This window comes from Syngnathus floridae, chromosome 19 (genome assembly GCF_059516105.1).
Source record: "Syngnathus floridae isolate MCC-2025c chromosome 19, RoL_Sflo_1.0, whole genome shotgun sequence".
Classification (NCBI taxonomy): domain Eukaryota; kingdom Metazoa; phylum Chordata; class Actinopteri; order Syngnathiformes; family Syngnathidae; genus Syngnathus; species Syngnathus floridae.
In genome coordinates this window covers 5680335-5693355 of record NC_142431.1, presented here as the reverse complement: position 1 = coordinate 5693355, position 13021 = coordinate 5680335, and the positions used below count along the sequence as shown (strand labels likewise).

Genomic DNA, 13021 nt, shown 5'->3' with positions numbered 1-13021 from the left:
CATCTTCTTTAGCAATATTTAGTTCAAGTTAAGAGCACAAGTGAGGTTTGTTCACCTCCGAGACAAAGCTGATGTTCAACATGCTGCACAAAGCACAAAATGCGAAAGGAAGAATGTCTGGACTCCTTTTTTTCCCCCTTCTTCGTTCCAGACAGGACACCTTAGTTCTTTCACAAATGTTCAGACAGCAGCACATTTGAATCAAGGTTACATTCGTCTTGACTGCTAATAAGGTGTCGGTGGGAAAATGATGTTGTGGAAACTCGTTTTGCAAGCCGTGTGGATACAGGAAAGCTTTGACTTGATTAATAATGTATCTTTTCAGTGCTTAAAATATACAAGAAGATAAATAATTTCGCACATTAGCTCTTGTCTCGGGAGAGAGGAGAATGGAGCGTTTAGCATAGCCGAGGAGCCAAAGGCACACTGACACACTAAAAAGTGAGGGACCGGAAAACAGGGAAAAAATGTGCTGACATTAAAGATGGACAAGTTTTAGATTTTTATGTAAATGCATGTTTAGCAAAAAATAAAAAATAAATATTATATTAAAAAAAAAATAATATAGCTAATATATATATATATATTTATATTTAAATAATACAAAATATTATATAATAATTAAATAATACAATAATTAAATATAGAATTAAAAAATGGATACCCCTGAAAATGTATAACGTGAATCTACACTACTTTTATTTTGTTGTGTCTATGACAGGAATGCTTCCAGTTCATCCTGCCAGCGCTGCCACACGCCATCGACCTCTTGCGTGACGCCGTGGTGAAGGTTAAGGAGGCGGCGGACGAGCTGGAGGACTTGCCCTCGCCGCCGCCGCCTCTCTCGCCGCCGCCCAACAGTTCGCCACGGCGTCAGACGGAGGACAAGGGCGTGCAGTGCGAGGATGAGGATGACGAGAAGAAAGACAGCGGCGTGGCGTCCACCGAGGACAGCTCCTCCTCCCACATCACCGCAGCATCCATCGCCGCCAAGGTACAAACACCTGGAAGATTGGATTCCGCCATTTTGTCTTCATCCTGCATTGCGTGTTTGCATGCTGTGTGTTTTTGTCCACACGCAAGTCCCGTAACATCCGCTGTCTCTCCGTTCCCATCATCCCGCCCAGGAACCTGCTTTAGGGCTCTTTTGTCAGGCTAACATCCCACCTCAATTTCCAGTCACTAATGGATGTTGGTAAGACCACCCCCCCCATGCAGGAACATCCATATTTTGTCATTGTCTTCATTTACTCAAGTCCCGTGTGACAAAAGGTTCCAAGTTTTAATCACCACAATGGTTTCAATGGGTTTTGATGTGTGTGTGTGTGCTTGTGATGTCAGATCCCAGACTCCATCATCTCACGGGGCGTGCAGGTGTTGCCCAGAGACACAGCCTCCCTCAGCACCACGCCCTCGGAGTCGCCCCGTGCCCAGGCCACGTCACGCCTCTCGACCGCTTCCTGTCCCACACCCAAAGTATGTAAACACACACTCGCACACTTTTAGAGGATTTTAATGAGCTTCCGAATGAAAACGTTCATGTTGAAATGAAAACAAATCTTTCCTGCAGGATTAAAAAAAAAAAATAGGCGGTGGGCATTCCCTTTTTCTCTCTCACTCTCTCTCTCTGTTACCTCATGTGTCAGTGTCACGCCGCCATGTGTCTGGCGGACAGCAGGCGGGTGCTATGGGAATGGAAGAGAGGGGTTGCCATGGGAACCAGAGGATGGGATGATAGTAGAGGAAGGGTGTGAGAAGGCAGCAAGGAGAGGGATCACTCTCTCTTTTTTGAAGTGTTTTTAAAATCTTCACTGTAATTGGGGCAAGAGGTGAAATATATTCTACAGACTCCATTTTTAGCTTGCCTGTAGGACATGGAACAATCACACGTCAGCTCTTTACTCAGCTTGTGACAAAATGTGCGTGCGTGTGGCTCAGTGCTTGTTTGACAACACACAGACAGCCAAAAGGCTTTTGGAGGTATCGCTCCTAGATTTTTTCTTTTTTTTCTTTTTAATCACCGCAACAAGCTTGACATATGTTGGTTGGAAAATTCCAACATTGCAAGCTGCTGCTGATGTTGTTGACAGTTCGTCCCCAGAGACAGAAGCTTTTTTTGTTGTTCGCTGATGCGTTTGGTACGCCACCTTGGGCTGCGGTCGTTTGTTCGAGATGAGGCGTCGTGTTCCAAATCCGCAAAGGTCAAACTATGGGTCAAGCTAGGTAACACGGCAACATGTGCCATTTTTGTATGTTATGTAACTTCTACGTGAAGCCTATTAATATGCAAGCACAAAGCTATGCCAAAAAAATGCAAATGGAGGGGCAGCCATTCACGTAAAACGTTTTTTTTTTTCCTCGCCGCACTGTCGGAGGGTTGAGGGTGTTTTTTTTTTTCCACTCTTGTTAGCATTTAGCGCAGTTATGTAATGGTGAGTTTGGATTAATGAAGCATATGAGGGAGGAGAGCTTTTGAATTCGGGATGCTTTGACATTTTTAAAACCATCTTAAAATCACTTTAGTTGCCATAAATGAAAATATCTAACCGCTTTAATAACTTGCTGATAAATTCACGGAATCCCTTGAATTCCTGCTAATACTGTGATTCTCAACTAGCGGGTCGGCTCTTGTTGCATCGGATGTCCTCATGAACTCGCAATGTCCTCTTTTTTTTTTTTTCTTCTTTCTTGTAAACAAATCGCCAATCCACTCAGCACTTCTGCATATGTCTCTTGTAATTTTTATGGAAGATGATTCCTTGGCGCTTTTAGTGCTACTTGTTCAAAATAAATATTCATGTGAGTGTAAAAGAGTAATGTGACACGCATCTTTCAGCTAGGATTTGAATTTTCTCTCAGTTGTTGACTATCACAAACGGCTTCAATATCTTTTTTTTCTTGTTGTTGAAATAATATCACGTTTGTTTTTGGCCTGACGGTATTGATCTCCAAGCGTGTGCGTTATTGTCGTTACCGCCGGCCCCATAAAGCGCCTTGCTTGTCTCCCGGCCCGCTAGAGGTGGAGAGGATTTACGAGAGAGAACGCGGTTGAGAGTTAACGACGTCGAGAGGACCAGGGAAGGGAAGAGATAAGCTAGGGGAGAGTGATGGCAGCCATGATGGAAGTAGAGCCTGAGTCACCTCTTACTGTTTTGCGTCACAAAGGGAGACAAAGCCACATTTGCGATTTTCTCTCACTGGCTTTTTTGCCCTCTTGCACGTTTTTGCTCGCCCTCTCTCTCTCTCGCCTCTCTCTCTCTCTCCACCATCTCTCGCTCAGCCATGCGCACTCACCCTCTCGCTGTAAAGCAGCCACGCGTCGTCCTGGCGCGTGTGTGTCACCGCTGAGCTCATTCTCTCATTCTGTCTCCACTCCGGGCAAAAGATGGTAAGTGGTGTTTTTCTTGCTGCGTAGCGTCGGGACAAGTTTTTGTGTGTTGCGTGTGCAAGTGGTGCATTATGTAGACAAGAAGTTTAGTTAGGAAGACTATTTTGGGGGCTTTATATGTCATGTGTCTGAATGGTTGTGATGCTGATGGGGTGGGGGGGTTGATGTTTGCAGGCCCTGAGTCAGAGGTAGGAGGTTGAGTAATCAGCTAATGTGACCATGGAGCAAACTGCAGGCAAGAGGCTGCAGGATGAAGACGATGATCTTTTATTTTGCGTCCATCTCATGTCGCTCTACCGGTTTGTGTTACCGGGCAGGTATGCAAATGCATCAGCACCATCACGCCAACTCGGAGCCAATCGTGCGTGTTAGGTTAATTATAGACCAAGTTGGCAGTAATGTGAATGTCAGTGTAGTGGGAACCACTCCAGGAGGCTTCGGCTCACCAGCATTTAAAAAAAAAAAAAAAATCTTTGTTGTCATAGAATTGACACTATTTAATAAAACTCATTGCAGCTCTGCTTACCGATTAGCTTTGGCATGAAAGCAGACATGTCACACCTGACAACACAGACTTGATTTTTTTTTTTTTAAAGGAAAACACTTTTCTTGTGGAGGGAACGTATAAAAATAAGAATATAAAAATACAATATAAAAAAATATATGTAGAAATAGAAATTAAAAATAAATTAAAACATATATATATGAATACATATAAAGTATAATATAATTGCGCAATAATTCATATTTTCACAAAGAGAAAATACTAGAAAAGATTATTTGGGTCAAGTTGCTCCGGGCTTAAAGTGCAAATGTGTGTGCACTTCAAAGACTTTGTGTTTTCTTACAAAGGTGAACAATATCTTCTTTATTGTTCAATGTCAGAGTGTTTTTGGTATCTTTGCATAAAAGGGGACCACACGTGTGTGTGCGATATTACTCACGCTGAAACAGCTAAAGCTAAACGCCGGAAGCATGATGGAGAGAGAACGGGAGGAAGTATGAACAGCGAGCGGTGAAGAAGAAAAGGAACGAGGCGCTGGAGGGACAGACAGGAAATGAAAGAGGAACGTCTGACCAGCTGGATGGAGCATGCTCATTGGGCATGTGGGCCGTGATGGCAAATGGCTGTCAAATGTGCTGTGTTCGCTCCCACTCTCTGCCAACGCTGGCAAAGTCACTCAGGAGCTCATTAATTTCTATTTTCTAACTCCCCTCTAATATGTCGGGACGTGGAGACGGACGGCCATGGGAGAGCCGTGATGAATCAAGGTGCCGGAGGATGAAGAGCTTGTGCTTGGTCAGCTTTGCTTATTGGTTTGCTGGGCTTACCTGCAGCTGCTCCACTGAGCTCTGCCAAATATGTGAGACTCAAGTCTGATTTTGCTGTTGTTTATTTTGGAGAAAAAGCTAAAAATAAGGTTTTCTTGATGAATGTCACGTAATCTAAAGATGACTGGGACAACTTGACTATTCCAAGTATTTTAATTTAAGAGGGCGCGATTCTTATCTCTTTTTTATTAAAGTAATTTGTTATATCATCTAAAATTCTACTGTCATAATGAAAGCGTTGGCTTTAACTAATTGCTTTGGTTATAATTCAAAATGAGCTTGCCGTCTGCGCCAGCTATTATTTTTTTTTGCTGGAAAGAGATGAGGTATTTCCTCACGGATGTGCCAAGAATATGTCAGGTTTTGAGGAATGTGCCTTATGAGGCCGTGTTTAGATGTCACTTAGCACCTGTCACGAACGTACAATCTGTCACCAAATGGCGATCGGAGTGTTAAAGCTGTCCAGCGATATTTAAACAGAACAAAACAAGGCTCGTGGGAATTGGATACGAAACCTGTTGAGACCCGTTTCCCGCTCCTACCTGCTGTCCTGACCTGACCACCTTTATCCTATCTCCTGTTCTGTCCTGTCTATGTCACCCTTGGCTGCCTTGGTCCATCTGAGACAGTCACACGGTGACCCCCTCCCCCCTCCCCCTCCTGAAAAACGGGGTCGCTGTCCTCACCGCACCCATCAGTCTCTGTCTGCTTCCGTCCCCGCCTGCTTTGAGTCCGTTAACCCTCTTTCTCTTCTCCTCCTTCCTTTTTTTGTGTCGCACCAGGCGCGGCTCCCCTCCTGTTCATCCACCCTAAGCATTGCTGAGGTACTCCTGCATGTGTTCGGATGCATGCTTACGGGGCTTCATCATCTGCCTGGCATGATATTTTTTTTCCCTTTCCCTCCTTTAGTCTGCAATTGTGTGTTGTCCTGCTTGTTTGTTTACGTGCTATAATTTGGACTGTTCCTTTCTTTTTTGCGTTTTTGTGTGTAGACAGTGTGAAAATTTCCCTCTGGCTTCTTTCTGGTACCACCTAACTTGCCTTGCTGTACACACTTTCACATCTTCTAACTAATTCAGGAGGTCCTTGGTTTACGACCCAAGTTTGAAAATGCCTCTCGGTGAACTCGGCGTGATGTATTTTTGGGCCTTCAATGGGGATCTACTCAGTTGTAAACCGAGGACTGCCTGTTCACAACATATGAAGAATGAATTTGAATGTTTGAATGTTTGCTTGACTAAAGTGACTTTGTTATGCGTGCATACGCCAATCTGTCAAAGAGCAGCTCGGTGCTCGGCGGCTTCGTCCGTGCGTATTGTGCTGGCCCCAAGCCCGGTCGGTCATTGTGATCCATAGCTGATAAAGGCATGACCGCGCTAACACTTTTCAAATCAGCTATCACAACGCATTGATTTTCTGTAGCCGTGTGATAATAAGAGTCTAGATACATTTGGCTTAAGAATTTAATTACTTTGGCTTCCAAGGCAGTGTGTGTTGAGCTAGAAATAATAGAAGGTGATGCCAAAATTGATTTGTTTGGATACTTACTCGGACATAAAATGGAATTTGTAACATGCTACGAGGTTTTTTGTGTGTCAGTTTGTGTTGGGTTGGCAGTCACATCACTTCGGATCTACTGTGTTCGTTTTGTTGAGGCTACTGAACTGAGGTCTCGTTTGGTGTTGTAGATTTTGATTGTGTTCAACTTTATTCGACTGGATGTCGCCAAAGCCGCAAAGGGTCATGCACGCTCGTTCCCTGCTCGTCCGTGTGCGTGTTTGTGTCGGTGGGTGTGAAGGTGAGTGACTATCCTGTGGCTTCCCCCAGGCCTCACGGAGAGAATTCAGGGCTCACCTGGATGAGGTCATCACGCTCAAGTCAAGGTACTCTACCTTGGACCAGGTAAACCCGTTAACCTTCTACCAACCTCTTATCCGATCTGTCGGCATGCAGGCCACCAGCATCCCACGTAGCACGCTCATAACACACACTGATGCAGCATTTTACATCTCGGGGGGGGGGGGTGATCATTTGATCTCCTGCGGAATTTGTAAGTTCACTTACAAATTGGAGGTTATTGATTTCTTGTGAATAATTTTCAATTACTTATATTTTATTATTTTTTTGATTTTTATTTATTCAAGATGTCTCTATGGACAGTTCAAGGTTTACGGTACTTAAACCTGCTTTTAACATGTGCAGTGGAGATGCTACGATTGAATTTTCCCATCCAGACGTGCATGTTAAGATCAGGTTTAATTGGAGAGAGTTGGAAGTGTGTTGTCACTGGTGATACACATGGCACAGGAACAAAAAGTTCAAAAATGACAGGCCTTTGTGTCGATTTTTTTTTTTTTTTTCATAGGTGTCATGTGCATCTCCACCTGGCCAAAAACACGGCCTGTCATTAAAAATACACTACGTGGACAAAAGTATGTTGGGTCGAGCTTACAATGTTATTTTTCTGCTGTTGGAATCCAAATTCTTTTTTTGGACTCCGTTTCATTGGTCAGATTTATCACTATACCGAATCATTTTGTCCACATAGTTTCTCTCTACTCACATTTACTCTCATTCACCCCCCATCACCATTCTGTGATGATGAGTATCTCTTCTGCCCTGTCGTTTAGTTTGAGTTGTTTCCCCTCCCGGGCTTGCCTCCTAAACGCCCGTGGAGGACAACTTGGCCGCAGATTGTTCTCACTACACACGTTGTGTTCTCCCATGGCTCCGTCGCTCTCCCTCTCGCGCCATCACTGGAGGCGAGAGAGCACTTCCCGAATGGTCACACGCGAGCCGACATCTAAATCCCCCCCCCTTTTTTTTTTTTTTTTGCATAATTTGTTCGGCAGCCCCCTTTAATTTTGTGCTGAGCTTAGCACGCCGGCGGTTACATCTCATCATTTCCTGCAGCGTCTCCTCACTCGGATGGTTATGAGCGCTATTGATTTCTGTGCTGCTGACCTGGCCACGCTCACTGTTTCGTATTCTACGAGGAGGCTGGAAAGGGCAAATCTTAAGGGGCCCCTCGAATCACTTGAGAAGGGAGGGACGGGGCCCAAAGTTTTTCGCCTTCCTGCGGTAATGATTGAGGCTGACATGTTGAGGGACTGCCTGTTGCTTTTTCCCCCCATCCTCTCTCATATCTTTACCACACCACATCATATCCGGCCACTGTGTTCATGGTCAAACTGTCGCCCCCTTTTGACGACTCTCTGATGGTGGAGTCCGCCATCTTTTTTTTTGTTTGTTCATCTCATCACTCGCACACTGAGGTTTCTTGCCGTAGTCCAGTTGCAGGATCGACACCATGTATGAAGTGGCTTGCTAGGGTAGATCTCATATCGTGAGTCTGTTCCTGATGACAATCGTGCTTCTTATGTGTGTTGCTTATTTCTGTTTTTAGCTCCCCCCCCCTAAATCCTTCCCCCATCTCCTCGCGCTTTCCAGGCTGTGCTTGTGTGACTTCAAATATGTCCGTTTTTTAAATCACATAGAGCAAAAAAAAAAAAAAAAAACAGTATTAAGCTAACATTTCTGTATGTCAGTGTAGACAGTTTCATAAATACCAAAGACTGGAAATCACAGTTTGGGAGGTTCAGACAAATTATTAATGGGGTTGTCCCGTCTGTCTGTCTGTCACTCAGTGTGTGTATGTGTGTGTGTGTGTGTATGTGTGTGGGTGTGTGTGTGGTGTTGCGGTTGCCGGGACAGATGCACTGATGCCTGTGATTCGATGCTTTATCTCCACTAGCTCCAGTGTAGGTTGGAGGGGCTTAAAGATGATCGCAGGAGGACCTTCAGCTCTCGAGTAACTATCCCGCCCCCACCCGCCCCGCTGCCCTTTGCCTCACCCTCCTGCGAGGAGCGCACAAAACAAATGCCCCACCCTTTTTTTTTTCCTCTCTCTCTCTCTCTCTCTCTCTCTCTCTCTCTCTCTCTCTCTCTCTTTTTTTCTTTTCTTTCTTTTGCTTTCCCTCTCATCCTCCTCCTTCTCAAATCTGTTGTTTCTTTTTCCCTCCATGCAAAGTCTGTCCGTCTTCTTTGTCGGCTTCATCCATCTGTCTCGGCGGTTAACATGAGTCTGCTTCCACTAGCAATGTCTGGTGTGTTGGATGTCTGTCAAGTAGATGCCATCAGGCCGCTCTAGTAGTCTTTGTTTCTTCCTCTTTTCTCGCAATGTCTGGGCTCTGTAGTTTAGCCAAAGTCTGTCCAGTGTGTGCTTCCTGTTTGTGTTCCTTTATTTCTGAAAATCTCTACGGGCTGTAGGGCCATGTCATCCCGTCACCCGACCGGTCCTACAGTGTCTGCGTCTATCCATGACCTCTCATTGCCCCCCCCCCACCCCCACCTTCTCATCCCAACCATCCTCCCGCCCACTCACCTTGGCTCTTTGGTGCCCAGTTTGATGGCGGTGAGGGAGGGGAGGAGAGGTAAAGGGTTGTTTTTAGTTGAACAAAACACACCACACACTTACTTCACTGTCTGACTCATACGGTTGATGTCACTCCGGGGAGGTTTTACGTCGGCACTAAGATGAGAGCGATAGGCGATGAGGGGTGAGAAGACGGCAGTTAAACTGAATCAAAGAAAAAGTCATCACTGAAGAAAATTTAAAAAAAAAGTGGTGAATTTACTCAATTTTTACCTAAATATAACTGAGTAAATTCAACGTAAAAAAAAAAATCTGATTAATTTAGTATAAATTTCCCTAAAGTTTATGTTAAACTGATAATAGGACTAATTTGATTAGCCATTAAAATCTTGTAAACATGCAGAGGCTACCCACAAAATGAAGCTGAAGTGCTTTGTGGCAGCTGAATGTTGCTGAAATTGTGTATTCAAAAACATCCTATGGTAAGTGGATTTATTTTATGTTTTTTTTCCCCCAGTCAATTAGGATGCTAATTGTTAAAGATACACCCATAGGTGCTCCTGTTTTGGTTAGCAACCAAGTGCTTATCAGTTCACAATTAAATGAGGAGCAATATCAAAGGCAACACTTTTTTTTTTAAACATTTAATTGTAGATAAAAATCACGCAGCCTCCAACCGAACTCAACGCCACATTTTCATGTCACGCTTAAGCACTTGTAACGACTGTCATCCAATTATTATCACGCAGGTCGCTGCCTTTTGTCCTCCTAGTCCTCAAAGTGCCATCTGATCGCATTGTCACATGTCATGAGCGCATTTGCCCACAAGGATAAAGATGGATGATGCGGCGCACTGCAGGACAAAGGGCGTAGTGTATTATGACGGGACTTTTTTTTTGGTTACCTCAAGCATGTCAAAATAGCACCACTGTTTATCTCCAATTTCCACTGCTCTCCCTCTCTTTCTCCTTGTGTCCTCTGTGTCCCCCCCCCTCCCCTCCCAATCTCTAGGTGCAGTCGCGATGCAGCAGCAAAGAGAATATCCTAAGATCAAGTGAGTGCCAATGTTTTGCTGTCGCTCGTTTGGGCATCCCATCGCTCTGCGGCTCGTTCTCTCCAAATTTACATACGGAACATTATTGAAAATACTTCTAGGCTGTTAAATGATAGCCTCTCCACTTGAAACCAAGTCCCAACATGATCACTGTAGGTCCCTTGGATCTCAAGATCAAAATCGCTCGTGAGAACATGTTGCTTTTTATCACCGCGTGCGTGTACACACTATACGGCTTTTATTTGCGTTTCTGATGTGACAAGCAACGTGTAATTTTGTGGGTTTGTTACGCTGCCTTTACGCGTGCGTCTCTCTCTCTCTCTCTCTCTTGCCTATGTGATGTTTTGCCAGGAGGTTGTTAAGCCTCGTGTTGAGCGGCGGAATGCGCTGCCGAAGCGTAAGTGTATGTTTAAAGGCAAGAAATTGGGTCAAGGCAAATCAAAGCGTTACGCCGATTCGTCGCTGTGAGGCAGCGAGGAGGAGAGAAAGCGGGAGGAAGGAGAACGAGAAGAAAGAGCAGATTACGTATTAGTTCCACCTTCTTTGTTCTAATTTTTTTTTTACCTTTGCTATCATTAGAGAGATATTATTAGACAAACATGAATGCTATCAAGTGCCTCCAAACCTCATCCAGATATGAATAGGTGCAATACATTATAATCAATACAGGCCTATCTCATTTCTGGATGGTGAAAATCAGATGGGGGTCAGAGGTCGAAAGTGATGTCACACTTAATTCATTTCAGGTCACAGTGCTGTAGACATTACCAAGGTGGCCCGGAGACATCGCATGTCCCCTTTCCCCCTCACTTCCATGGACAAGGCCTTCATCACTGTGCTGGAGATGACCGCCGTCCTGGGCACTGAGATCATCAATTACAGAGGTGAGCACCAAAAAGAAAACAAAAAAAAAGTGCAGTATTGTTTTCCACATTGCAATCAGTCCATAAACATAAATTTATTTATTTATTTATTTATTTATTTGAAGGGGTTTATTTATTTGTTTGTTTATTTATTTATTTACTTTTTTATTAGTATTATTTTGACTATATTTGTTTATAGGTCTGTGCATACAGTGTTTAAATGATGAAATCATACCATGTAAGGTTTATTGCCCCTGCCAGGTATACATTAGGGTTTTGTGTTTTTAGGAGGTGGGGTGGGGGGGGGGAGCGGGTTATGTGCTGGATTTGCAGGAGCACAGCTGGCGAGGCGACACCGCAGCGAGGACGATGGGATTTGAGCGATGAAATATTTAGACAGGCAACAGCTGGAGCGGCTACCCTGCTTGGATGGCTGTGCAATGTAGTGTGCGTTAGTGAGTGAGACTATGTTTGCGTCATGTAATAATTACAATAGCTTCAATTGACAGCGCAAAATTTTGGTTGTTCGATTTCGGCCAAGTGAGACGCAAACAATGGTCCGGAAAGAGGAATGATTCAGGAAGTAACTAATGATGCTCTCAAATGCGTTTTAAAACAAACCCTGCGAAATGATAAACAAAAAACGTCTTTGAAAAAGCTTTTTTCTCTGTTTTGGTTGTTGTTGTTGACAGACGGGATGGGTCGAGTCCTAGCTCAGGACGTTTATGCCAAAGACAACCTGCCACCCTTCCCTGCCTCTGTCAAGGATGGCTATGCTGTGAGAGGTAACGCACGTCATTCCTGACCACTCCAAAATTTGTGTCCGACTTCCAAACACGCAGATTTACTTCAACTTCATTCGAGGTGTTTTCCGTTCAAATCCCGTAGACGTTTCAGTGTCGGGTTTCTAACGAAGCGACAAGGAATCGGATAACATGGCGAGCAGGGGCAGCAGCTTGTTGGCTCCGGGCACCTTTTAAAAAAAAAAAAAAAAGAAAGAAACATCTGCTGTCAGTAGGTAGAGATGTACGCAACAGGTCTTCCTGTCTTTTATGCATCTGTCCTGAGGGCCCGCATGGGCATTCATATTTTTAGTTCTTGGATGGGGACGGGAGAAGGAACAAAACTGTGTCCTCAGGCTAGATTTCATACCTTAAAAAAAAATGCATTCCACAATCAGGTTAGATAACACAATCCAAAAAGATTACCGTTCTACAAGATATATAATTGAGTCAACTCACATTCTCTGTCCTCTTGATTGTTCATTCTCTAGCCCACTGAAATACAATGACTCAACCAAATTACACCCTCCCACACTCCTGGTCTGGAACACGCACTTGATTGATACTTTTTTCTCGCCGTTTTAGCCGCCGACGGCCCGGGCGACCGCTTCATCATCGGGGAGTCCCAAGCAGGCGAGCAGGTTAGCACGTAGCACCACTTGTTAGCATCTCGAAAGCACCCACCTGTATATTAAAACACTTTTTGTTCATCACCTCAAGTATTTTTTTTTTCCCCTATGAAATGTAATTCAGAATGACTTGCTCATCCTTTTGTGTCTCTCCATGCAGCCCACCCACACCGTGATGCCTGGCCAGGTGATGAGGGTGACAACCGGCGCTCCCATCCCCTGCGGGGCCGACGCCGTCGTTCAGGTGGAAGACACCGAGCTCCTCCGCGAGTCCGAAGATGTAAGTCTGACTCGAATGGAAGGGGATGGCAACCTCGGCCAGTTCTACACATGCTAATGTTAGCTTACCTTGAAAGCTGCAAACATGGCTGCAGCGGTCATTGTATTACAATAAACCGATGTAGAAATGCAGACATATATTAGTTATAAAATACTTCTGTCAACTAGTTTGTCTTTCAGGGCACAGAGGAGCTGGAAGTACGAATTCTGGTCCAGGCTCGGCCAGGCCAGGACATCAGGTTAGTTCCCAGAAATGAATTTCCATCTAAAAAAGGAAAGTGGCAGTTTTTTGTTTTTGACCCTCTGGCGACCCCTTGTG

The 13021-nt window shown here is 44.5% G+C and overlaps 1 protein-coding gene across 10 annotated transcripts in view; it reads left to right on the top strand.

Annotated features, from left to right (window-relative positions):
* gphnb (gephyrin b) overlaps positions 1 to 13021 on the top strand; it is a 50590-nt gene that overhangs the window by 34759 nt on the left and 2810 nt on the right. For 2 of the 10 annotated variants that reach the window (XM_088361004.1, XM_088361006.1), the window contains 11 exons: positions 722 to 994; positions 1342 to 1476; positions 5503 to 5544; positions 6548 to 6622; positions 8475 to 8531; positions 10107 to 10149; positions 10896 to 11033; positions 11705 to 11797; positions 12380 to 12435; positions 12584 to 12703; positions 12871 to 12941. In XM_088361004.1, coding sequence (XP_088217130.1) covers positions 722 to 994; positions 1342 to 1476; positions 5503 to 5544; positions 6548 to 6622; positions 8475 to 8531; positions 10107 to 10149; positions 10896 to 11033; positions 11705 to 11797; positions 12380 to 12435; positions 12584 to 12703; positions 12871 to 12941 — 1103 coding nt within the window. The remainder of the gene's footprint in view (positions 1 to 721; positions 995 to 1341; positions 1477 to 5502; positions 5545 to 6547; positions 6623 to 8474; positions 8532 to 10106; positions 10150 to 10895; positions 11034 to 11704; positions 11798 to 12379; positions 12436 to 12583; positions 12704 to 12870; positions 12942 to 13021) is intronic. The other 8 variants (XM_088361007.1, XM_088361008.1, XM_088361009.1 and 5 more) reach the window with 7 other exon arrangements.